The following is a 27,143-nucleotide window of genomic DNA, read 5'->3' as shown; positions in this document are numbered from 1 at the left end:
TAACTGCTTTGCATTTTTATTATGCTGGTGAGCCGTGGCTTAACATCCGTTAGTACTGTTTAATGGAATCAACATAGAAATTGTTATACCGCGAATTGTTTTCCGTTAAGACCACGTTTTTCAGACTTTGCCAAAATAAGCCTTCCGCCTTGGGGTTGTCGGGCCACTGAAGGATGGAGCTCTTGCAGATCCTCTGCCGCAGCCTCAAATACTGAGAATGCTGTAACACGGGCTCCAGCAGAATAAATACGATCACATCCATGTTCTCTTCCATGAGCCGCTGCAAAGCCAAGTAGAACGCTGTTTTGAAGTTCCAGTTTTGGGCATATTCTTTGGTTAAGACGAATATAGTTTTCTTGCTTTGGTTTATGCTCTGCATGAGATTATCGATGATGGCTAATCCGGGGTCCCAGTCCCTCTCCTCTAAGCACAGGAGCACGTTTTTCCCTTCGCTCTCCTCTAGGTGGAAACGCAGCTCATTTATCACCCAGTCCGTAACCGACGCATCTTTGGTGTCGTAAGAAACATAGGCATCGTAGAAAGTTTGGGATGTGGAAAGAGACCTGTAGCCTTTTACCTTAGCTAGACACACGTGGTAGATAAACCAAACATCCCAGTAAAACCAGTGGTGACCCAAGGCAGCCAACATCACGGTGATGGTGATTAAGGACGTGAAGAAACACAGCACTGCCGCGATGGTATCTGAAATACAGGTTGTTAGCTCCAGACTCACGATGCTCTTTCCTTTCTGATCCCCGGGACTAGAGCAGATCACGTCCGTCAGCCGAGGGATGGTGACATCCAGATTTTCGTCCATCCATCTTCGAAAATCTCCAATGTCACAGGTACAGTCAAAAGGGTTTCTATCTAGTTTCAGAATGGTTAAACTGGTGTTGGTCTTCGTTTGAAGCGTGGACTTGTTGATCATCTTCAGCAGGTTGGAACTCAAATCGAGGTGGATCAGACTGCTAGCTTCGGAAAGAAAGTTGGAGGGCAGGTGCGAAATTCTGTTTCGACGTAGTAGCAGCGTTCTCAGGGAAGGCGTGAATTTGGAGAGGCTGTTAGTTAAAGAGGATAGCCTGTTTCCACTCAAGTCCAGCAAGTGGAGATGTGGAAAGTGTTGGAGTAATGTCCAGTTAAAGAAATTTAACATGTTATTATTTATGTATAGTTGGGTGAGACTCTGGGGCAAGTTCAGGAAAGCTTCGTTTGGGATGCGATGAAGGTTATTCAAGGACAAATCGAGCCGTGTCAGGTTCCTGAGACTTGTAAAAATTTTCCAGTACTTGTCACCTTCAGCATTCCACAAAATGTCAAGGCGGTTTCCTCTGAAAACTAATTCTTCTAGGGACATGCTTCTCAGGTCTTGCTCTGTTAAAGTATAAATGCCATTGTGGCTCAAGTTTAAAACTTTCAGTTGTGTTAAATTTTGAATGAATCCCAGGCGGTGCGTCACCCCTGCTATTCGGAAGTAGTGTGCATTGTAGCTGAGATCTAGAACTTCTAACTCGGGGAGATCACTGAGAGCATTGTCATCGTCAAAGTCTAATCTATTGTTGGTCAGATCCAAATATTTGATATGCGGCACAGCTGAGAATTCAGTTCCATTTAACACTTGACCATTGCCATTTGAAGACAGATTTAAGCAGGCAATGTCATGAAAAGCTTCAAATTGCTCGCGTCCGATGAAGAAAATACTGTTCAGACTTAAATCTAAGGCTTTGCCATAAACTGTGCATTGCGGCTTTATTAAAGGACGGGTATTATGATAAAAATTTGAATGTGGGTCAAACTCAAAATCTGCCGAGCGTGGCTTAAGGACATGACTTGGCGAGGAGTAACCATTTTTGTCATTTTGCTGGAGATCATTTACCAAGGGTGATATTCGGTTTTCTGACAAGTAAATGATCGTCAGATTGGGGAAATTTTGGAAGAGGGTGAAATTAATTTGCTTAATAAAGTTGATGCCCAAGTTGATAGTCTTTAGATTTTTGAGACCCATCAGGGGATGGAAGTTTTCTGCTGTAAGTTCCTGGAACACGTAACCTCTTAAGTGCAGCGCCTGGAGCAGCTTAAGATTAGAGAACTTTTGGGAAATATTAATATATTTTGGATATTTTGCCATTTTGTAGTTAAAAGATAAGTCAAGTATTTCCAAGGCAGGCAGTTTCGTTAAAAATTCCCCAGAGGCTATTTCATCCACTAAGTAATTGAATTCCAAGTGCAGAACCTTCAGCTTGGTCATATTCTCAAACCACGTTACGGGAATCTTCCGGAGAGAAGTGCTAGAGAGGTTTAGGTAGCGAAGTTCCGTCAGAGTTTGAAAAGCAAGAGGATGGATCTGAATTGAAGAGCCTCCTTCACAAGGTGTACAGGGAAATGGGGCGTTGAAACACCTCGGGCAGTTCCCACTTAAATCTAGGACGGTTAAATTTCTCAATCCCTTGAAATCTTCCTGTCTGATGATTTTAATCTTGGCATTGCTGAGATAAAGTTCTCGTAGGGAGTCTGGCAGCTTAGATGGCACATGGACAAGCTTATTAAAAGACAGGGACAGCACCTGCAAATTCGTAAGACCTTCAAACGTTCCGTCTTCGATGTCAAAAGTTTTATTAACACAGTTATTGCCAAAATAGCAGTTCCAGCTCAAGTAGAGCCTTTCCAGGTTGGTAAGGCCAGAAGTGTTCTTTTTAGTCACCCAAATTATGTTGTTTTTAATGAGACTAAGTTCCTTCAAGGACCCTGGCAAGCCACCAGGTACTTGGTATAACTGGTTGTCTTCAAGCAGTAACTGGTTTAAGTTTTGTAGGTTGAGGAACGCCCCATCTGTGATATTCATGCCTTTTGTGTTTATGTCAGGGTTTTCATTCAGGTGCTGTGCATTGGCATTGTGGTTTAGATTTATTTTAGTAAGATTCTGCAGCCCTCGAAAGGATTCATTGGTTATGTGTGTGATGTAATTATCCGACAGGTCCAGCGCTGTCACGTACTTGCCCACGGTCTGGGGAACTTCTCTCAGTCGGCGGCTGTTGCATTCTGCAATCACAGAGCCATTTTGTCTTTTCTCATCGCAAGGATAGCTTCTAGAATAATTTGCCTTGCTGAAGAACTCATAGGAATCAGAGATGAGCAGGAAAAGGCAGGTCAGAAACACAGATGGGAGGGTCATGTTTTCCTAAGGAAAACCAAAAGTGGAGGCACAACGTTAGAGTAGCGGGTTTTACTAGGGTAATTCATGATGAAAATAACAGCGCTTCGTGACGCTGCGCGTGTATTTTGAAGTATGAATTCTCTTAGCAAGTAAACAAATTGTGTGAAGTTAGGTTCAGGACAATTTTAATTTTTATTAATTTTTTTGTCTTTTTCAATTTTGTATTTAAATTGTAGGTACTTAACGTATGCTGCGATATTGGTTTCGGGAGTAGAATTTAGTGATTCATCATTTACACACAACACCCGCTGCAAGGTTCGGAACAATTTTAATTTGTCACCGCACTCAGCTCCATGGTGCTCAAAGAAGCCTGGGAAGCTTTTGCAGAGGCCTTCATCGAGATGCCTCCTCACCGTAACGGGTCTGATGCGGGCCTGTGGCTATGGTTCATGCTAGATCTGGAACCCGGCAAGCTATACATTCATAGCTTTGACCTATTAGCAGAACTCTCGATGAAAGTTGGCCCATCCCAAGGAGAGTTCAGGTCCACCTTTCATTATGGTATCATCTGAGATCTCCAAGCTGGAGTCACCTCTACCTTATCGACATAGCCATTGCTCGGCACAACCATATCTCTTATTGGCCTTCCCCACAGATGTTCGTTACCTCTCCAGTGGTACGTATCCGGATCTATTCTCTCCTCCAGTGAAGTGGACACCTTCTGTTGATAATGATAACAAAGGGTCAGGGAGTGTGCTAACCATAAACATTTTGTCACCCACGTTAATGCCCTGAGCAACACAATGAGATAGTTTCTATGTTATCCACATTTTATCTTTGATATCCGATTTATCCACTCAAGAACCTTCAGTGGCTTTTGGAAGGGTGATACGTTGTTGTAGAGCTGGATTCCAGTCATTCTGATTCCAACAGTAAGCCATGACGCTACACAACCTCACTTTGAAGTCTTTGTGTCAGAACAGCACCTCAGTTGTAGACGGCACTCGAAAAAATCTTGCGGAATGGCTACCAGTACTCCTATGTCCCTTATCATAGGAATGTTGGAATTAATAGCTATTCTTTGGCTGATGTTGTAAACTTCTGCAGGGAAGACACGATGTCTTATCTTTTCAAACAACCTCTGTTAACGCTCAGTAGAGCGCCTCGCTTTCTTGCAGCTCTCTCTTAACAGAGGGCTGAATATATTAGCTTTGGTAGTTATACGATGCAATAAACACATTCATGTGATTGGCGGGACGAGTGCTGTGGTCAGAAGAACTCTCCAAATCTTATTTCACTGAGTCTCAAGACCAACCTTCACGAAACCGTGTTTTTCACTAGAGCCGAACTCCTGTCCTTCCTGTGAGCTAAGCCAGGGAAGCGCTTCCTTTTTAAGTTCTTCTAAAGTTGAGGGTTAATGAACTAACAGTCCCTGTCATACCCTTAGTATGTGGATAGTGATTATGCTGAGGGTCTAGGATCACCGCCAGTTCACAGCAGTTGAGGAAGAGCCAGCTGCTGCTGAGATGACAACTCAGGCGAAACAGAACTCCCAGGCATTTTCAGTTACTTTCAGTCATTTTCAAGTACAGCACTATCTAGGTGCTGCTGCCCAATGTCTTCCTTCCACTGAAAGAAAGCCCCACTTGACCTGGTTTGGGAGGCAGAATTTCCAGAGGGCCTCTCTGCCCTTTGCTCCCTCGTACTAGTCTGTCATCGCGCTAGGTCATGTGACAAAAGGGAGGTTATCTAGATGGGCCTCATTCCATTGTATGAGCCTTTAAAAGCAGAGAGCTTTCTCTGGCTGGCAGCAGAAAGGAGAATCAGAGAGGCTGGAAGCAGGACAATAATTTGACTCACTCTTGCTGACTTAAAGAGGGAGGGGGCCATGGACGAGGAATGCAGGCCACCTTCAGAAGCTGAGAGTGGCGCTCTGCTGACAGCTGGCAAGGGAACACCCCGTCCCCCATCCTACAACCACGAAGAACTCAAATTGCCTGTCAACCTGAATGAACTTGGGAATGGATCCTGACTCAGAGCCTGGAGTGAAGAGTTCGGCTTGGCCAATGTATCAATTTTAGCCTTATGCGACCAAGAGCAGAGAACCCTGGCAAGTCCACCCGGACTCTGACCTATAGAAATTTGAGCTGACAGGGGCGCCTGGGTGGCTCAGTGTGTTAAGCCGCTGCCTTCGGCTCAGGTCATGATCTCAGGGTCCTGGGATCGAGTCCCGCATCGGGCTCTCTGCTCAGCGGCGAGCCTGCTTCCCTCTCTCTCTCTCTCTGCCTGCCTCTCTGTCTACTTGTGATCTCTCTCTGTCAAATAAATAAATAAAATCTTTAAAAAAAAAAAAAGAAATTTGAGCTGACAAATGGGTATTGTTTGAAGCTTCTTGTAATATTAATCTGATGTGATAAATTTGAGTTTGTAATCTTGCAGTGGAGATGTCCAGTAGGCTGTTACATATACGCCCCTTCGGCTCAGAGGAGAGTGCTCATCGATGGATGGACTTGGGGGTCATGGCAAGGACAGCCTGAAGTATGAATCAGATCATGCAGGTTAGTGGATGCCATAAAGGACATTCCATACTTCAGTTCTATCAACAACGATTTCCACATCTTTTTTTTCTGGTAAATTTATGATTTCATTTTCCTACACTGAAATATCTTATCCCGCTGGGATTGTTTTGGCATAAAACATGAGGTGCAGACCCACATTTCTTTTTTTCTAAGTGGAGATCTGCTTGCCCCAACATCATTCACATACTTATTTTTACTGAAATATGGTTGACACACAATGTTACATTAGTTTTAGCCATACGACATGGTGATTCGACAAGTCCATACATTATGCTCTGTTCTCTGCAAGTGTCGCTCCCGTCTGCCGTGGTCCCATGCTATCCCAGCACCTCTGACTGCGTTCACTGTGCTGTACCTTTCATCCCCGTGACTTGTTCATTCTGTAACTGGAAACTTGTCCCTCCCACTCCCCTTTGTCCATTTTGCTCATTCCCCTACCACCCTCTGCTCTGGGAACTACTAGTGTGTTCTCTGTGTTTATGGGTCTGTTTATTTGTTCCTTTGTTTTGTCTTTTAGATCTCACATATAAATGAAACCGTACAGTATTTCTCTTTGACTTGTTTCATTTGGCATAATACCCTCTTGGTCCATCCATGTCGCAAATGGCAAGATCCCATTCTTTTTTATAGCTGTGGGTATACACGCCATCTTCTTTATCTGTTCATCTGTTGATGGACATTTAGTCTGCTTCCATATCTCGGCTATTGTAAATAATGCTGTAATGAACATAAAGTGTGCGTGTGTGTGTGCGTGTGTGTGTGTGTGTGTGTGTGTTTGAATTCGTGTTTTTATTTTCTTTGGGTTAATAACCAGTAGTGAAATTACCACATCATGTAGTATTTCTAGTTTTTATTTTTTGAGGAACCTCCAGATTTTTGTACCAGCACCAATTTACAGCCCCACCAAGAGGGCATGAGTGTTCTCTTTTCTCCACATCCCATCAAAGTAGTTTTTCTTTGTTTGTTGTTTTTGTTGTGTGTTTTATTTAGCCATTGTGACAGGTGTGAGGTGAGCTCTCATGGTGGTTTTGATTAGCATTTCCCTGATGATGAGTGATGTGGAACATCTTTTCATGTGTCTGTTGGCCATCCGTATGTCTTCTTCGGAAAAATGTCTATTCAGGTCCTCTTAATCAGGCTATTTTTTTGGTGTTGAATTGTATAAGTTATGTATTTTGACAATCAACCCTTTATCAGACATACCACTGTAAATATCTTCTCCCATTCAGTAGGTCGCCTTTTTGTTTTGATGATGTGCAAACACATCACTTGTTGAATAATTTTTTGCTCCCCAACTTTAGGCTCTCTGCTTCAGCAGTCTGTTCATCGTTCACATGCTGGCACCACACGTTTTAATAATTACAGTTTGGGGGGATGTTAGTATCTGATAGGCCAAGTCCTGCTCATTGCTCTCCTTTTGTGGATGGATTACTTGTATTTTACCTTCTGCTGCTATAAATTAAGACTACTGATTCCCATATATTAATTTTATTCCAAATCACTATACTAAATTCTCTGGTTATTTAGAATAGTTGTTTCTCCATGTGATGTTCTTGGGTAAGCAATTAAACCACCAGCAAATAGTGATTATCTCCCTAATACCCTTTTTGTAGTCTAATTTATTTTTATTGTCTAATTGCATTGCCCGGTTACTCCAGAACAACGAAAAAATAGAGCAGAGGCCCAAAAAATCAGAGACTGGTCAGTGCAACCACATGCAAATTAAAATTATGCCTTGCAAGGCACCTGGGTGGCTCAGTGGGTTAAAATGATGCCTTACAAAAAAACATGGCAAACGATGCCAAAAGTGAAACAATAAATTAGGAAAAACTATTTGTGGTCCTTATCACAGATAAGGGAGTAAGAGATTTAACACGTAAAGACATTTTAGGGATAAGTGGGAAGATAACCCAACAGAAAAATGGACGAAGACATATTAAAAGACGGCTCAAAGGAAAAGGAAACACATACAGCTTTTAAACATAGGAAAAGATACTAACCTCACTCAAAAAATTACACGAGGGGCGCCTGGGTGGCTCAGTGGGTTAAAGCCTCTGCCTTCAGCTCAGGTCATGATCTCAGGGTCCTGGGATCAAGCCCCGCATCGGGCTCTCTGCTCAGCGGAGAGCCTGTTTCCCCCTCTCTCTCTGCCTGCCTCTCTGCCTACTTGTGATCTCTGTCAAATAAACAAATAAAATAAAAAAATAAAAAAATAAAAAAAAAGAAAAAAAAATTACACGAGATACCATTATTTTTACCAATTCTACTGTGTAGGTGAGGACATGGAGAAACAGGTGCTGTCATATTCTGCTGGCAGAAATCTAAATTAATGTCCCCTCTAAGACAGTAAGAAATTCTTAACATTTATCAGAATTGAAGACATAGGGGCGCCTGGGTGGCTCAGTCAGTTAGGCCTCTGCCTTCAGCTCAGGTCATGATCCAGGGTCCTGGGATGGAGTCCCCCATCACGCTCCCTGCTTGGTGGGGAGTCTGTTTTTCCCTCTCCCTCTGCCCCTCCCCCTGCTTGTGCGCACTCTCTCTCTCTCAAATAAATAAATAAAATCTTAAAAAAAAAATTGGAGACATAGACTCGGCAATTCCTAGAAATAGATCCTAAAGATAGACCCACACATACGCAAATGACTATACCCAAGGATGTTCAACATAAGGCTGTTAGCAATAGCAAAAGATCGGAAATTGTCCGATTGCCTTTGAGTAGTGGCCATACAAGGGAATACTGTGCAGCAATTCAAAAGCTCTATAGCCATTTATTCATTTGTTCAAAACTATCTATTCAAAACTAAAGCATATACTTTACTTCAGGAATTAGTTTCAAGTTGGGAATCAACAAGAAACCAAATTGATTAAAATGCCAGCCCATTTGGAGCTTACCCTACAGGACAGTACGTTAGATGGTGGAAATCACTATGGAGAAAAATAAAGACAGGGAAGAGGATGGTTATGTAGACTGTCCCTTAACTGGGATTTGTCTGTTGTTTTTCTCGTGATGAAACTAGGGTAATGGGTCTTGGGCAGGAAGACCACAAAAGTCAAGAGCCTTTGTAGCCCCATCACACCAAGGGCACAGAGTAGCAAGGTGACTCACTGTATGTGGCCTGTGATCACCTGGCTGACGTAGTGCTTGTTAATCTCCTGCTCTTGTTTTTTTTTTTTTTAAAGATTTTATTTATTTATTTGGCAGAGAGAGATCACAAGTTGGTAGAGAGGCAGGCAGAGAGAGAGAGAGAGAGAGAGGGAAGCAGGCTCCCCGCCGAGCAGAGATCCCGATGCAGGACTCGATCCCAGGACCCTGAGATCACGACCCGAGCCGAAGGCAGCGGCTTAACCCACTGAGCCACCCAGGCGCCCCCTGCTCTTGTTTTTTAATTATCCATTAATAAAACATTCCAAATGAATGTTTAAAAAGGCCCAGGAGGAACAGAATGCCAGGTAAGGCCAGATCGGAGACTCTTCCCTTAGCGTGATGAACAGCTCTGGGTAGAAGAGGCATTTTTAGGTGGTTACTTGGGCAGGTCCAGAGGTCCCACAGAGCTGTCCTGTGTGGTCTCAGGTTAAGGCCTCCGCGTCTCATCTCAGAGGCGAGGTTCTCGCCTACAACAGGGAACAACTGAGCTGAAAAGCCTCTAGGGGGCGCTAGAGACCAGGAGGAAAACTTGCTGAATTTCACTGTTTTTTGTTTTGTTTTGTTTTGTGGTTTTTTTTCAGGGTGAAAATGGCCTCGTGGAGTCTGGGAGAGTCTGAAGCAACTTAAAGTGAACGTCGGGCCATGGAAGGGATCAGCATATTCTGCCCATTTGTGAGTGAGGAGCTTGCGGTTCCTAACTCCACTCTTCCAAGGGTCCTGACATAAGGAGGTGACTTGATGGAATTCCGCATGAGCTCGGTTTGCAGAGAAATACATGGCGGGGCAGGGTGGGAAGCGGTGAGCTGGCAGCTGGCCAAGGACTCGAGGAGAAAACCCCGAGCCGCCAAGCCTCTCCATCTGCCTCAGGACCTCACAGCGGTGAATGGACTGTAAAGGCCCCGTCATCTTCCCAAGTGCCAGGCTGAGACTAGCTCACTCGTCCGACTGGAGCCGAGGACAGAGTGGGGAGCCCCCGACAGCCCCGCAGGAGCTGCGCCTCCCTGGCCGAGTCCCTCCTCTTGGCCGCCCCCAGGCCTCCGGCTACTAGGAGTCCAGGCTCCGGAAGCACCCCAAGGGCCACCAGGGAGAATTATGCGCACAAGTGTCACCAACGAGTCAAAACCATGGAGTCTGGCAGAAGAGAAATGGCAACTATGCAAATAAAATAGAGAAATGGCCACTCTGGGAATCAGATAGAGGAGGGAAAGGGGCGATTGTGCAAGGAAGACAGAAAGTGCAACTCTGCAAATAAAACAGAACCTGAGACGGAGAGAAGAAAGGACACTTACTTCTGCCATCTGTCCCCCTCCCCCTGGCAGGTCTGGACCCCCCTAAAGTACGAGTCAAGGATGAGGTATAACAGCTTAAAATCTCTGATGCACTCAATAGTCAACATGTTACATAAACACAGAATCCAACCCCGCTCTCGCGAGGCCCCATGTCACTTGCCTCCCCTTGATCGTGGCTCCGGTGCCAATAAAACTTTATTCACCGAAAACAGGCAACTAGCCTGTGGGTTGGAGGTGGCCAGTTTGATTGTTTTTTCTAACAGAACATTAAAATATTGTTCATCTTGATTACGGGGCAAATTTGGGGCATCCTCCCTTCCTTAAATTTTGCCCCAAATGAGTGCCTCAACTCTCCTCACCCTGGGCTCAGCCTTGCACCGGGGAAAAGATCCGCAATGGCTCCGGCACACTCTGACCGAAAGCGACTCACGGCCATTCCTCTTGGGCAGAGAGACTCATCTGTTGGGAAGTCCTATAAAATAAAGCTTCTCATCACTTATATGGCCCCCGTTTCCAACCCTCCACCCCCGTGCCTTGAGTAATAGCGAGTACCCGTCCCCTCAGCAATTCACCTAGCATGACAGCTATCAACAAAAACAAAAAGAAAAAAAAATTCAAAAGCAGTGATTGATAGAATGAGGCCTCCGGCACCCAGGACAGTGGTTTAATACTTAGTCTCTTAATGCAGGTCCTGTCCTGCACAGATTCTCGGTCTCCTCTCTGCAAGTTTGAAAGCCTAAAAAATCCGAGCACCAGAAAACTTTTTATTTTAGGACTTACTGGCCACCCAAACCGGATCTGAACTGACGTTAAGGCTACTATAATCTGTATTTAGCTCGTTAGCGTGAGATTTCTCGTTTCGTGTCAGAAATAGCCATGTGGTGACCTGCACCCGTTGGAAGTGTCTTGTAACATATCATCTTGCTAAAATATGAATTCTGAACTCTGACGCCATACTGGCCCATGGGTTTCAGGTCAGGGATTGTGGATCGATACTCCTGTCTCCTGGGGGACCTTGGTAAAGCATCCGACTCTTAGTTTCAGCCCAGGTCAGGATCTCAGGGTTGTGAGATCGAGCCCCGTGTCAGGCTCTAGGCTCAGCATAGAGCCTCCCTGTCCCTCTTCCTCTGCTCCTCCCCCTGCGCTCTCTCTTGCTCTAAAATAAATAAAGACATTAAAAAAAAATACTTCAGTCTCCTTCACTGGGGACATATTAGCAATTCCTGAATTTTCCTGAATTTAAATCAGAAAATAGAAGGTGGGGCCAAAACACTTCGTCCATTAAGATAAAAAAAAAAAAAAAATGGGCAAAATTCTCTTTTATGACCACATTGGCATAAAGAGAAACACAGTCCAGCCTGAATTATATGATTTTCCTGATTTTAAAGAAAATGAAAGCTTTCCTTAAAGCGTCACGGGCCCTAGGCGCTGTGGCTTCTAAGAACAGAAGAGCTCTCTAATGAGAAGCCAGGCCTGGCTGTCCGCGGGGTCACCCCGGGGTTCAGATCAGGCGCAGGGGCACAAGGTGGGGAGACAGCCGCAGGCAGAGAGAGAAATATTGGAACGGGAGCAGCGAAGGTCAGAAAAGGAGAATGTTGCGGGTTCAGTTGTAACCCCCCGAAAGCGAGCTGAACCTCTAACCTCTGTACCTGTGAGTTTGACCGGATTTGGAAGTAGGGTCTTTAGCCACGGAATCCAGTCAAAGCGAGGTCATGCCGGGTGAGGGGGCCCCCCAGTTCAGCGCCTGATGTCCTTAGAACAAGAGGGAAGTTTGTAAGGAATGCCCAGGGCTGCTGGCCCCCAGCAGGAGCCGAGAGATGGGCCTGGAACGTTTCCCTCTGGGCCGCCAAGAAGGTGAGAGGATACAGTTCTGTTGTCTTGAGCCACCAAGTTTGCGGAGCCTGAGAATGGGCAGCGGGGACTGAGAGCAGCCCGTGGAACCCATGCCCGGACAAAGCCCAGCCGCCCGAGGAAGATGTTGTCCAGACAGGCCGGTGAGCTCCCAGCCTAGAACGTTCCCTGAGAATGACTGGCTCTGCGTGGTCTGGATCTCTCACTGGGTGTTGCCTTGGAACACCCAGAAAAAGTCAGGACCCATTTCTTTAAAGAAAGCATAGCAATCACTCACACACACACACTCACACACACACACACACACACACACACACACACCCTGCTAACTTCCCTCCCCGCCAAATAGCTAGCTACAGAGGAAGCGATTTCGCAAATGTTTTCCTATATTCCATGCATGCTCCATCCTTCGGTTGGGTCCATCGCGGACAACAGACCAGGTGTCACCTTCGGGTTCGGAAGGACCCAGACAGCACAATGAGAACAACTGACCCTAGTCCTCCCTCACGCCAATGGACACCAAAACCACAATGACGGAAGACCAGGGAATTCTGAAGATGCGTTCAGAAAAGTCTGCCTTGGCTGAGGACGCCGTGAGGGGCCACCCCTGGAACCCTGCCCGAGGGGGTGAGGGGCACAGGCAGGACAGAAACAGATGGTTCTGGGTGCAAAGGGAGTGCCTCCACGGGGCGATGCTAACCTCAATCCCACACGTTTTGCTACACAATTTCACAATCTCAGGCAAAAATCATCTCGGGGTGGGGGGCGGGGAGATGGGGGACAAGCCTGCCTTCCTGAAATGAAACAGGTTTTTGTCTTTCTACATCCCCTTCCTAGGCTGCAAACTTTCTGCAACGATGCCTCCTTCCTTCTCCCTCTTCAAAGACTTCCTTTGTCTCAGACCATCTCCCAAGCTGTACCCCCTTTCCCAGGATGGGTCCCGCGGATAACCCGGGATAACACTAAAGAGTCAAGAGAACCTTCTGATTCTAAAACATGGTCAGTTGAATTACTCAGCCATTTGGGCGTGATGTGGCGTTCGACCAGACTTGAATTTTTGCCCAGCGGGACCTATTTATAATTTTTTATGGGTTCTGATTCACTTGCTGTTGAATCTGTTGCCCACGGAGACATTATGAAAGTAAATTAGTAAAGAAATGGTTGACAGGGTTCGTCAGCTTAGGTGAAATTTATAATTAATCAATAGATAGTTTATCCTTCCCAAATCTGATGGATTCGCTAACGGCTTTGGGAGAGAAACCACTACCATGTTGAATCCGCATGTCAACGAAGAGATGGATCCCAATTTCCTGACTTTTATGAGGATTAAATACAAAAACGTGTGACTTGCACTGGTCCCAGGGGTTGCTTCCTGGCAAAGCACTCAAGTGCTCCCTGCTGTATTTCGGGGAATTCAAACAGCATGATTGTCAGTGTGGCAGGTGCTACTTTAAGACCCCATTTTACAGGGGCGCCTGGGTGGCTCAGTGGGTTAAAGCCTCTGCCTTCGGCTCAGGTCATGATCTCAGGGTCCTGGGATCGAGTCCCGCATCGGGCTCTCTGTTCCGCAGGGAGCCTGCCTCCCCCTCTCTCTCTGCCTGCCTCTCTGCTTACTTATGATTTCTGTCTGTCAAATAAATACATAAAATCTTTTTAAAAGAAGACCCCATTTTACAGATGGGGAACCTGAGGCCCGAAGAGGCTACTCAAATGGTAGGTGGCGGAGCTGCAGCTGAGCCTAGAGACCCCTGAGGAGCTGGCACTTCGGTAATTCTAGAAGCAAGCAGCTATTTGGCAACGGTCTGGTTTGGAGGGTCCACAGAGAACTCATAGCCACACCTGGAACGTTCAGGATTCAAATGCCTCAGTCTGTTTAATAACGCGGCTGAAGTCAACACATTCCTTTGGAATGACGAGCCCCTCGGTGGACTCTGGAACTGACCCTCAGATGCCCTTACAAATAATCGGCAGCGGACTCGCAGAGACAAACCACCAATGGGAGGGAGGGAAGCAGGGCACGTTTCCAAGCTTAGTTTGAGTTTGTTATGATTCCATTTTCGTTTCTTATAATACAATTATATTGGCTGTGGCTCGCATAGCAGTTTCACAGGCCAAGTAGAAATCGGATAACTCAATCCCGGTTCCCCGTGCATCGGCGGCCCTGCTGGGCTGTTGCAGTCCATTCACAAAGCATCATCAAACTGCGGTACGAACTTAATTCCTTTCAAGACCTAAAATGGGCATCGCGTGGATTTCAAAATGAACTTCATTCAGCCATCGAAAAGAATGCAGTCTTGCCTTCTGCAACCATGTGGATGGATGTAGACAGCATAACACGGAGCGAAATAAGTCAGAGAAAGACAAATACTGTGTGATCTCACTCATTTGTGGAACTGAAGAAACAAAACAGATGAGCAAAGGGGGTGAGGAAAGAGAGAGAGAGAGAGAGGCAAACCGAGAAACAGACTCTTAACTCTAGAGAACACACTGATGGTCACCAGAGAGGGGGGAATGCAGGAAACAGGTGATGGGGATTAAGGAATGTGTTTGTGATGAGCCCTGGGTTTTGTATGGAAGTGTTGAATCACCATATTGTACCCCCGAAATTAATATTACGCTATATATTAACTGGAAATAAAATTTTAAAAAATTTTTAAAGATTTTATTTATTTATTTGACAGAGAGAGCACAAGCAGGGGGAGCAGCAGACAGAGGGAGAAGGAGAAGCAGGCTCTGCACTGAGCAGGGAACCCGATGCGGGGCTCGATCCCAGGACCCTGGGATCATGACCTGAGCCGGAGGCAGAGGCTTAACTGACTGAGCCACCCAGGCACCCGTAATATAAAAACTTTTTTAAAAAAGAAAAAAAAACTCACTTCAAAAACTTAGATGTACACTAAACAGTTGTGAAGATAAGTAACTCCAAGAACTTTACGAAGCACTGAATAAGCATGGAAACAACACAAGGTAAGTTTTGGATGAGATGCTCCTGAAACCATGTATTTTTTTAAAGATTCTTTTTATTTATTCATGAGAAACACAGAGAGAGGCAGAGGTAGATAGAGGGAGAAGCAGGGAGTCCGATGCGGGACTCGATCCCAGGACCCTGGGTTCATGACCTGAGCCAAAGGCAGATGCTTAACCCACTGAGCTATTCAGGTGCCCTGAAACCAGACTTTTCAACTGCTCTCGGACCTCACTGAATTTTTTTAGAAAGCACATCACTTCTTTTTTTTTAATTTTTTAAAAAGATTTTATTTATTTAGTTGACAGAGATCACAAGTAGGCAGAGAGGCAGGCAGAGAGAGAGGAAGGGAAGCAGGCTCCCCGCTGAGCAGAGAGCCCGATGCGGGGCTCGATCCCAGGACCCTGAGATCAGGACCTGAGCTGAAGGCAAAGGCTTTAACCCACTGAGCCACCCAGGTGCCCCAAAAGTAATCACTTATTCAAATTATAAATTTTGTTTTTCAGCCTGACCTTTCCTGACAGTAGCAAACACCGACCTCCTGACTACAGAATACAATTGTAGAAATGGTAACAGGTTTACTTAAACGTCCTCAACAAGAAAAGTAGCAACGAATATTGAACACGCCTTGTACGCTAATTTCAGGCTTTGCCGAGGCCCAACAAGTGACCGGAGCCTGTGAGATGAGAATTTGTCCTTCGTTTGTAGAGGTAGCGAAGGAAAAACACTTCCGCCGCTCACTTTGCTTCCAACCCTTTGGTTCTAGAAGAACCAAACTACTGTTTCTGGTAGGACCAGAGTGTTAACAGTCAGCTCCGAACTTGGAATCTGCTTGTTGTCCTGCTCAAATCAGTCGGACCACTGTATTTGATTTTTGACGTCTAGTGCCCATCACTGATAGGTGCGGCAATACTTAACCTTGTTAGACTTGCTGGCCCCATTCATCCCTTTCTGTGTTTTCATCATTTGCTCCCAAGCCGCATTTCGGAGTCAATCAGAAATCATGCATTTCGTGGGAAAGCTTTGTTAAGAGAACAGAAGTGGCTTACCAGGCTCTGTTGTCCTAATTTCTCATCGGTCACCTGCAGCGCCAGGGAGGGCCGCCCTCTGTCACTCAGTGTGCTCAGAGCAAAGAAACTGGCCAACTTCCTGAACTCGGCGGCTTTAGCACCAGCAGAACCCGGCACGCAGTTTGCAGAAGTTTATGTGGGAAGAAGGGAACTTGTGATTTCTTAACTGTTGCCAAATCATTTCTTGACTGTGCTTTAAAATTTCAAAACTGAAATTCAGGGGGAGAACGTTATTTATAAAATGATTTAAACGAATGATACAAATAGAACACATATGGGGGGAGTTGTGGGTGTGCGTGGTGGGGGGAGGGGGGAAGTCTACAAGGAACCTCACCAAAATGTTCCCATCAGTTTGCTCTGGCGAGCAGGATCAGGGGAATGGGAGGGAGAGAAACTGGGACATTTTTTCTTTGACTTAGAAAACTTCAGTGTGAGGGGCTCCTGGGGGGCTCAGTGGGTTAAGCCTCTGCCTTCCCGCATCGGGCTCACGGCTCAGTGGGGAGCCTGCTTCCCCCTCTCTCTCTGCCTGCCTCTCTGCCTGCTTGTGATCGTTGTCTGTCCAATAAATAAATAAAATCTTTTAAAAAAGAAAGAAAGAAAGAAAACTTCGGTGTGTTTTTATAAACTTCACCACACATTTGAATTCAGTTTAGGATTGCCCAAACTCATCTTTTGTTATATAAAGCTGAGAAATAACATTTGCATTCCTTCATCTGTGTTCCACAGGTTTCCAAAGCAGCACAGAGCGAGGTGGGTGTGGGTCCCCCCGCGGGCGTGGGGTGCAGAGAGAGAGTCTCACCCCCAGTATCCCCGCACCTCAGCCCGCACCTGGCCCACGGTAGAAGCTCAGTAAACATCCAGCGAACGAGGGAATGGGTGGCTGGAGGCGCGCGAGCATTCACGAGGCAGGAAGTGTTAATTTCCGGATTCGGTCTGATGAGCGAACTGGATTCGGGGCTCTCAGAGCGCCTCTGAAGGGTTAAGCACAGGGGTCAGCAAACTGCGGCACAAGGGCCAAATCCAGCCGGGGAAGGGGGAGGGGCGTGGGGGATGGCGGTGAAGAATAATTTTTACACATAAACATTTGTAATCAATCTGATGCTAAGGAACGCTACCCTTGAACTCCAAATACACGAATGTGATGATCCCCAGAGAATGCCATCCTTGTCATGATTAGACCGATATTACAAAAGGTGCACTCGATTATTATATTTTGAATTTAATCAATTACATAAGCGTGCGATGTGTTTTTCTCTTATTATGTAAGTACCTACATCATGCCTTTAATGGGCCTCTTGGCCCACAGAGTCTAAAATATTTACTTCCTAGAGAACATTGGCTGACCGCTGACCAAGAGATTCACTTGGAATGGGATAGCATGTGTTTCTTCTTGCTTGACATTGGGGACAGGGTGGGACCGGGGTGACATTTTTATGCACGCACGCGCACCCCCCCCTCCACACACATTGTATCATTACTGTTCCCCCCCCAGGGGACACACCCTGTGGCTTCATGGGCCCCCCAGAAGCCTTCATGACAGTGAGCTCAGAGATCTCATCTACCTGCTACCTGTCTCTTGGTTTCCCTCGAACAATTTGGTCAAAAATGAAGTTTTAAAAAGTAAGTAAAGGAGTGCCTGGGCGGCTCAGTCAGTTAAGCGCCTGCCTTCGGCTCAGGTCATGATCTTGGGGTCCTGGGATCGAGGACTGCGTCGGGCTCCCTGCTCAGCGAGGAGCCTGCTTCCTCCTCTCTCTCTGCCTCCTCCGCCCCGACTTGTGCATTGTCACTCACTCTCTCTCTCAAACAAATCACTAAAATCTTAAAAAAAAAAAAAAAAGACGTAAAAAGGATTGCCAGTAAGGCTGAACAAGTGGGCTGAACTTCAGGCTGGACTGCTGGCCAGCCTTTCTAGAAAAGGCAGACACCCACACCCTGGCTCCCCGGCCACAAAGGGTCAGCCGATCACAGGCCAGTCAGCTGGGCTCCCGCCAAGCCCGGCGCACGGTGGAGCGATGCTCACAGCCTGGTCGGTGCTGTGCCAGGCAAGCTTAGGAACCCGGGCCACTTACTCAAATCAAGTGAACCTTCTCAGGTGTTTCCACGCAACCAGTAACCACGAAAGAGGGCAATGACATTGTCACCAAGGCAGGATGGTCGCTGCAAACCAGAAACTTAGTCCCATGCAGAAAGTGGCCAGAGTGAGCCGGCCCTCTACCTGAGCCTCACACCTGGCCCTCAGTAGCCAGCCCTGCTCTCCCTGGGCTGTGGCCCACAGCGGGCCCGGGGAGCCACGGGCCCGGTGCTAGCCGTGCTCCTCTCCTCTGGCCTCAGTGGGCCGCCGAGCATTCACAGGGCAGCGGGTGGCTTCTCCCGCATCCAGGCCAGCCACACAGGGAAATCCCGTGGAGCCGTGAAGAGGGCTCAAGACCTAGGACAGCCCCAGAAACCTGCCATCAGCTGTGTGTCCTAAAAAAATTCAACATGGAGTACAGAAAAGCTACCGTGGAAAGAGTCATAGGAAAGACCCGCTTCTTAAACAACGGATTCAGATGAAGGAATGCATGAGAGGATTCCTCTACACAAAACCGTATCAGATGTGAGTCCGTGCTGGCTTGAGATTGAGGTGCAGAGCTCCTGAGGGCATGGCTGCTGCGGGCCCACGTCTGGGAGCCCCACTCAGCTTCCTAAGGCACCTCCAGGCCCGCGGCCCCTCCCCGGTGAGCACAGACACAGGTGACGTGGGCCACAGGACTCGGCCGCAGGTAGCAGCTGCTGTCCAGCTCATGGTCCTCCCGCGCCTGTGCCCACAATTCCATAGCTTTCCCCTACTCCCCATTCCTCCCTCGCTTCCGAGTCCCTTGTCCCGCCCTCCAGAGCTCTCTGTTAGCGCTCAGACTTACACCTGCCCTGCTAGGCTCATTCCCCGCCAGTTCTTCTCCATTTGTACATTATTTCTCATTTATTTATTTTTTTAAAGATTTTATTTATTTGAGAGAGAGAGAGAGCGTGCGCATGAGAGGGGAAAAGGTCAGAGGGAGAAGCACACTCCCCATGGAGCTGGAAGCCCGATGTGGGACTCGGTCCTGGGATTCCAGGATCATGACCTGAGCCGAAGGCTGTTGCTTAACCAGCTGAGCCACCTAGGTGCCCATTATTTCTTATTTTAAACAAAAGCTTAAAGCGCTAGTCTATACAATACTTCAGTACTCATCAGAAAATGGCAGCCCTCTGGATGAAAAAGTTAGCTGAAGGCATTCTTCCTATGGTTTATGTAGCCCCAGATCAGAGCACAGAGCTAGGTATGAAGAAGGAGGGCTGGATTACAGCCTCACTTGGCCATATGGCCAACTACTCTTGAGCAGTGGACAACCTGTGCAACTGTACATGATGGTTCAGCTAAACCAAACTGAAGCCTATTTCAGCATCATGAATAGGACTGTCTCCTCTCAACAGCAGGTCTGACTGCACAAGCAGGGCCAAGGCAAGGTCTTGCAGTCCTCTGCAAATTCCCTTCTTGAGGCAGTCCCAGATTGCAGACCAATTATCTGAAAACCTGGGTGTTTCCATTTGTTGCAACCCATTCCTCTGTTTCCTGAAGCCACTGTCTCAAATAATGGGTCAAGACACCACAAAAAGCCATCGCACTTGAGAGCTGGAAGGGCCACCTTATTTCAGGGATGTGGGAACTGAAGGCCAAGGTCAAGAGGGCAGTAGTGGTAGAGAAGAGCATGGGAACCCACCACCCCACTTCTGCTCTGTGCGCTTTCAACTTCTCCCTTCGCAAATGCCCTAAGTGAAAAGCCAATCAAGATCAAGCCTCCTGTCCATGTTTTGCGAAGAGGATGAGGGTGAGTTTTCCAGCTCCCACTAACTCTGTGTTCATACCTCATCAACATCATAAAACTTCCCCCTCCACTGAAGCACTGCGGGCACGCTGACGTTCATTCTGGCTGCTCCCGGTCCGCCAAAGCCAATTTAGGGCTGACAGGTGTTCCCAGGCCAAAGGGGGATTAGGGAAACAGAAAGGCCTCATAAGACATTTACCAGTGAGAGTCCCCTCCCCCAACCCCCAGACCTTCCTCCAGTGGGAAGGGGGCTCTGAGGCGGTCACTGCTTCAGGGAAGGGTCGGTGTCACAGGACCCAAGGAAAGAGAGCAGTTGCAAAAGTTGCAGTCGAGTTCTAGATGTCTGAAATATATACACATAAAATGGTATTTCCTCTCCCCGGACAAGGGATGAAAGGAGGAGATGGTCAGAGAGGAGCAAGACAGAGAGGGAGAGAGATGCCAGCTGGATCTCAGACAAGGGCCTGGCCTGTGTGAAGACCAGGAGGAAACGCAGAAGCCACAGATAAATTCTGGGAATCAGGAACAGGGGGCGCCTCCTCCTGATACCCCAGCTAGAATCAGGGGAAATGGCGGTGTCTAGAATTTTTTCCCCACTACCCTAGACCCGAGAGCAGTGGGGAGCACCGAGGCAGAGGAGGCTTGACACGGCTGCCCTGGTTCGCTCTCAACCCCACAGCATCGTGAAGGGAAAGGCTTCTGAGGGGAGGGAAAGCTGGCTGATACAGCAGGGGGCTTGAAGGTCAGGTGGTGGGGACAGAGTGGGGGACGGCAGCCCACACAGATGGGCCACAGTTGAGGGACTTGGGTGATGAAGCGAGACCATCCTGTGTGATTGTTCCCTTGAGCCCGCGGTCTCATGGGAAGGTGTTTATAGCTTGTAAAGCTTCAGGCCTTAGCCATCCTTATCTGTGAGTAAAGAGGGGGGTGGCGAGGGGTTGGGGGGTGCTTCAGAAAGAAAAGATATAAAGGGGCTCGGTCAAAAATAGAGCTTATGGCGAGGGGTAAGGAGAGTTGGGAAAGACAGAAAGGACCACGTGGCCCTGGGTTGCTTAGAGACGTCAGTGGGAACCCATATTTAGCTTAGTAGATACTGACGGACAAATGGAAAACTAAGTTCACTGCTAACACGTATCCCTGATCCGATGTGTCGAGAACGGCACTTGACCTCTGTGGCTCTCCCTCCTCTAAACCCATAACCCCAGTCTTATCAGGAGAAAAACATCGGAAAAACCCAAACGGAGGGTCTACCGTCTGACCAGTGATCTGCAGAACTGCCAAGGTCATCCAAAACAAGGAAAACAAGTGACTGTCGCAGCTCATAGCAGCCTAAGGAGACGGGCCGACTACAGGGCATAAGGTACTCTGAGCACTAGGGGAAAAGTAATGGAACCCGAAGAAAGCACGGGGTTTCACTAACAATAATGTATCAAGAAAGGTAGCATAGTTCTAGAAGAAGCTAACAACAGGGGAACCCGGGCGGGGGTTCTCTGTGCTCTTTTTGCAACTATTATGGAAATTCACAGCCAGACTAAAGTACAAGATGTATTTAAATGCTACAAAGAAAAAGGACTCTATAAACTGAGCTAGGTTCAGATGCTCTCTATGGCATATGGGTCGCAGAGACCGATCAAATACAAGGTGAACGTTCCCACCTGAGACAAGGCAACAAAACTTTTTCCAAAGAAAAGCAGAGGCAGAAGGTGTGGACATGGGCGCTGTGTTGTTTCCCCTCCAGATACGCTAGTCGTGACTCTGTAACTTAGAAAAAAATTAGGACAAACCCAAGTGTTGATCAATAGAGCTTCAGTAAGTAAAATGTTACAGCCGCACAACTCGTTGGAGGGGGAGGTGGTGGGGAGGAAGCCGAGGGCAGGTCCACAGATCCAAAACAGAGGGCTGGGCGGGTAAACGAGATCCTTCCAGCTCCCCAAGGGCGAGCCCCTCCCAATCTAGTCCTTAGTCCTCCGTCGCCCCTCCCAAGTGCCATACACACCGCCCCCATGTCACCCGTCCACGCAAACTTGCCTCCCTTCTGCGATTCCTCCAGACGCAATGCGGACATCATCAGCTCTGAGCGGCCGCCTCTAAACAGCGCCCCCATGCGGCTTCACCCAGCCCCCCATGTCCATGCTGGGCAAGGCCTCATGCTCTGAACTCCCAAAGGGCCAGGCCGTCCTCTCTTTCCCTTTTTCGAACTCTTACCTGGCGTTCACTGATCAGTGAGGGCAGAATTCTGATCAGTGTGTCTCTGAGGGCAGAAACGCCATCGTTGTACCCTCCTTGCATAGTGGCAAGCTCGGCGGATGTTTCTGGAATAAAGGGAGAGAGGGATGGAGAGTCGGAGAAGAAAGCAAGGGCTCCCCAGCCGCAGCTGACCCTCAGGAGGGCTCACTCTGTGGCAGGATTGGCCCTTCCGAACTTACTCGCCTCTCCCAGGATCCCCTGATGGAGGGACTGTGGTCGTGCTCAGTTTTCATCGGAGGGAACTAAAGCACCAAGACGTTAAAAAAGTCAGGTGACTCTCGCTCCAGAACTGTGCCCTTGACCACTACTGGATATTCCGACAACAGAAAGGATCCCAGGGACCTATAAAAAGTCACCTAATGCTGAAACACAAGATGACCAGCGACATGCGACAAAGTGGTTTTGAGAGCAGAAGAATCAAAAGCCAAGTTAGAAGGGGTTTCCCAGTAGCGGGAGATGCCATCAGACCCCGTCACCCAGCCCACACAGCAAGGAGCCCAGCACACTGCAGAAGCTTCCAGAAGCTCAGCCAGAGCGCCAGCAGCAGCGGCAGCACGGCCCCGGGAGCGGCGATAGGAGCTTCTCTGCCATCTAGAGCCCATCTCTGCACAATTCTCGCTCTCGGTATTCTCAGACCTGGCGTCCCAGGCACCCCTCCAGGGCCGTCCCCATTTACAGCCCACACTCAGCTGTATTGGGGATTACGGTTTCCGCTTTCAGAGGAGGAAGCAGGCTTGCAGAGGTTCAGTAATTTGCCCACATGAACCGAGAGCTCCGGGCACCTGTCACACCCTGCCCTATGCTCCATTTTCCCAGGCCCAGTTTCCACGGTCAACCTTTGGAGGCCGAGCACTGCTTCATTCAGCTAGTGCTGTCCCGTGTCCCTATCTGCGGATGAACGTTGGAGACGCCGGGAGGGAAACAGAGAGCATTAGATCGGTAAAATTAAGGGCAGTTTTTAAAATATATAAATCTTTCCTGATTCTAAGATTCCCACCAACTTCTAAACACTGTAATTTGGGAATGAATGCTCTCCAAATTCCACCTGTCAAAGAGAACCAGTATTAACAACAGGGTATATGATCTTAAAGATATTCTGTGTATACTGACCTGGCGTTACAAGCAAAGCTTTTAGAAAAATGGGATCAGACAAGTACCACTCTTCCGTTTTTCCATCCAGCCTTGTTTTGAATTTGAAGATCCGTCTTATTATGATTTGTAATGGCTCTGCTGTGCACATCGTATGGCTGTGAGATTTTACTTAATGAACCTCCCGTTGATTGACATCTGGGTTAGTCCTCATTTTTTTTTTTTTTTTAATTACAAACAATGCCACAGCAAACATCTTTGGAAGGAAAGTAACAGAACCACGTTCTGGGGAGGTGAAACCCGGAAATGGAAAAGTGTGTTTGTACAACTCACGGGCTATTTCCTGATGGAACAGGTTTTCCAAGTCGGCAAAAGGCAAGGATCCCTGAGCAGGCTAGGCGGGGTTTTCACTTTCCAAGGGGAAGGAACCCCTAAGGGAAGCCCACCTCTCCTTGAGGAATAGGATAGGGATCTTGGTGGATGGGCTCTTTGGGGGGGGGGGCAGAACCTCGTTTTTATGCAATGGTGTGGAAAGCCATGACAATGAACATTCTGGTGTGGAGGGGAGGGCCTTGGAACGAGTGCATGTTGGGGAGCCTCAGGTGTCTTTGGGATGCAGGAGGTGAGGTGGGATACTTGGGGGCGAGAGCATCTGCCGGGGGGAAGGGGTCACCGGAGCCTGAAAACACGTGAGGAGATTTCGGGAATAATCCACGAATTCAAATAGGAGGGCACGCTGAAAACTGGAGAACAGCCTGTTAGGTTGGAGGCTCAGGTCAGAAATTCCGGAAGGACCCCCCAAGGGCAAAGGTGTTAGTAAACATCCTGCCACCAGGTGGCGCTCCCAGCCCAGTATTTCAGACGTCGACTAGCAGGACCGGCCCTTTGTGTGTGATAATGTATAAGCAATATGAAAATTTAAATCGCTGTGGAAGTTAATACAAATCTGCGCGTGTATAAAGGCTTTATAACTAGTTTGGGGGCAGTTTCCGTGACACCAACCCAAGTTTCTAAATAGAAAGAATTGTCATTCACGATTTGGCCAATGGGTCTCAAAAAGGTTTAAGATTGAAGAAAAGCAAACGCTACAAAACCATAAACTTTTGCTCCTCCATTCGGGAGTAGATAGAGAATTTTAACAAAGCGATGAGTTAGAGAAGGTTTAATTTTATACATTTTGAGGGATATGAAATAAAGCTCCGACTTCCCAGTGTATATTCTAAGTCTACTTACTGAGTTTGATTTTTAAGAAAACAAAACCAGGTTAGATAGGAAGTGCAGCCAGGTGGAAAATGCTTAAGCATTGAACCCATGGCTAGTGTCTAAGGTGTGTCAATCTGCCCACTGTGATGTGCGGAAAGAAGCACTGATTTTCTAGGACTCGGTTTCTTTTCCATCTCTGAGCTTCACCCTACCTGACTCTCCCAAAGCCTAACTCATCCTTCGAGAAGCCTGGGTGAGCCTTGCCTCCCAGGGCTTGTGCACACAGTTCCTGGGTCTGATGTGGTGGTTTCAGAGTTGGGGTGGGTGTGTGTGTGCACGCGTGCATGCCGTTCATTTCATAATCATTTTGCACATAAAGTTGGCACATTCCCTCTTTTCTCAGCACCAACAACGGGCCTCCCTGGCCCGTCTAGTCCCTTCCCTCTTCAAAAAGGGTGGAGAAGCAGCCTTCTCCCTGCGCCCTCCCTGGACACCCAGATGTCCTCGCATCGCTTTACCTCCCCAAACCCCCTTATGATCCCCTAAGACCAGTAGGCCCCTAAAGACAAATGCAAATAACTTACCCTGCACATGTCCCCCAAGGCAACGTGCACGGAGCCGAAAGTCAGCTTGGATGGGAACAAAGGAAGACGGCTGAAGGGAAAGAAAAGGAGACATTCTCAATGACTCTGTCTCCTGGCATCGTCATCTCAGTACCTAAAGCAGTAGATATAAACGGTGTCCCGGGGACGGTTTTGCAAAGACTGGTCTTTATATCATTCATTCGGGGATCATCCGGCTCTTACTTAAAATGCAGATGTCAGGTGGTGGGTATTCAGGAGGGCACATATTGCATGGAGCACTGGGTGTGGTGCAAAAACAATGAATTCTGTTAGGCTGAAAAGAAATTAAAAAAAAAAAAATTGCAGACGTCAGGACTCAAATGTATTGACCCAGGAGCCCCGGGTTTTCAAAGTGCGGTTTCCAGCCCGGCAGCATTCCGCATCACGTGGGTCCGGCTTGTTAGAGATGCAAATTTTTGGGCTCGACTCCAGTCCTACTGAATCCGAAACTGACGTGGGACAAGCCAGCAGCGAGTTTCCAGAAGCCTGTCAGGTGAATCTGATGCACGTTCCAGTCTGAGAACAGGTTGTTCAACTTCGCCTGCGAAAGCCCTGGCTATGCCCCAGACCGATTCAATCACAATCCGTGTACGCGGGGCCCAGGCATGGGGGTTTTTCAAGCTCCCTGGGTAATTTCACGGAGCAACCATGGTTAAGAACCTACCGTGACAGGCGGGGGCGTCAATATCTAAATCTCCCAATAAGTATGTCCTTCCTGCTGAGATATCCTGGTATGGTCCCCAGCCTGAGAATCTCCGTGGTTGCAACCCTCGTGATTGATGGGACAGAGTCACCTCTCACCTGTGTGTGTGCGTGGACTGAAGACTTCAGCATAGGAACCGAAACCACAAAACTCCTTAAAGGAAACATAGGGGGAAAGCTCGACATTGGTCTTGGCAATGATTTTTTTTTCTTTTTAGCCCAAATCACAGGCAACAAGAACAAAAATCAAGAAGTGGGAGCCCATCAAACGAAAAAGCTTCTGCCCAGCAAAGGAAATCGGCAACAAAATGAAAAAGGCAGCCTACAGAATGGGAGAAAACTTCTGCAAACCACAAATCTGATTAGGGGTCAATATTTAGAATACTTAGGAACTCATATAATTCAACAGCAAGAAACCAAACACAAACATCCACAACAAAACAAAAAACCCAATTTCAAAAAATGGGCAAAGGAACTGACTAGACATTTTTCCAAAGAGGAAACGCAAACAGCCAACACATATATGAAAAGCTGCTCAGCATCACTAATCATCAGAGAAATGCCAATCAGAACCGCAACGAAGGCTGGGGTCATGCGGCTTTTTGCCCTTCACCCCTTCCTATGCTTCCCACGGCAACAGAGTGACTTGTCTCGGTGGCTGCAAGGGGGAATGGTCACTGCTCCTGTTTGGTCCTATCTCCGAGCTCTTCTCTTGGGACCATGTGCCCACAAGGAGAGTGTACCCTGTCTTCACTTCCGCTGCCCCGAGTTAGCCCTGTATGGTGGGGATCCCACGCTCTGGACTGAAGGCTTGCATTTCTGTCTTTCTTTTTTTTTTTTTTTTTAAATTTATTTGACAGACAGGGATCACAAGCAGGCAGAGAGAGAGAAGAGGAGGAAGCAGGCTCCCTGCTGGAGCAGAGAGCCCGATGCGGGGCTCGATCCCAGGACCCTGAGATCATGACCTGAGCTGAAGCCAGAGGCTCAACCCACTGAGCCACCCGGGCGCCCCCTGTCTTTCCACCTGTACCTGGGTGGGTTGACTCAACTGGGCATCAAATTTGACAAGCGCTGGATCCGAGCCCCACCTGGCACGCGTGTGTCTTGCTCAGCTGCTGAGAGAAGTCAATGACCTGGCCCCTCAGACACCTGTGGTTCTGAAACCTGCAGACTTTCGGGGTGGAATTCAAATTGGCCAAGCGAGCTTCACCGAGGCTGGGCGTGGTTCAACGTGGGCGACCAGCCCCTCTTCGGGAGAGATTAAACCCTGCACATCGCATCCTCAGAAGAAAGCACTTTATGCTTTTGGTTATAAACCTTGAAATGGCCTCTCTCAAGAAGGTTTTTTGAATGAAATTTCATGAGAACAGACGGTCAGGAAAAA

The 27,143-nt window shown here is 47.6% G+C and overlaps 1 protein-coding gene and 1 long non-coding RNA gene across 2 annotated transcripts; both read right to left on the bottom strand.

Annotated features, from left to right (window-relative positions):
* Positions 1–25,218, bottom strand: TLR8 (toll like receptor 8). The gene is given in 3 exon segments (XM_045994383.1): positions 1–3,175; positions 25,019–25,099; positions 25,102–25,218. Coding segments are annotated over 3 exon segments (3,324 nt in total). The 3' UTR covers positions 1–49.
* LOC123934356 lies at positions 3,817–16,196 on the bottom strand. Its single transcript, XR_006816788.1, has 2 exons — positions 16,030–16,196; positions 3,817–3,872 (listed from the first exon to the last, which is right to left on the bottom strand). It is a non-coding gene; the product is annotated as an uncharacterized LOC123934356 (long non-coding RNA).
* Positions 25,219–27,143: the final 1,925 nt, after the last annotated feature.

This window comes from Meles meles, chromosome X (genome assembly GCF_922984935.1).
Source record: "Meles meles chromosome X, mMelMel3.1 paternal haplotype, whole genome shotgun sequence".
NCBI classification, from domain to species: domain Eukaryota; kingdom Metazoa; phylum Chordata; class Mammalia; order Carnivora; family Mustelidae; genus Meles; species Meles meles.
Note: the sequence above shows the minus strand (reverse complement) of the source record. Positions and strands in the feature narration are given on the sequence as shown.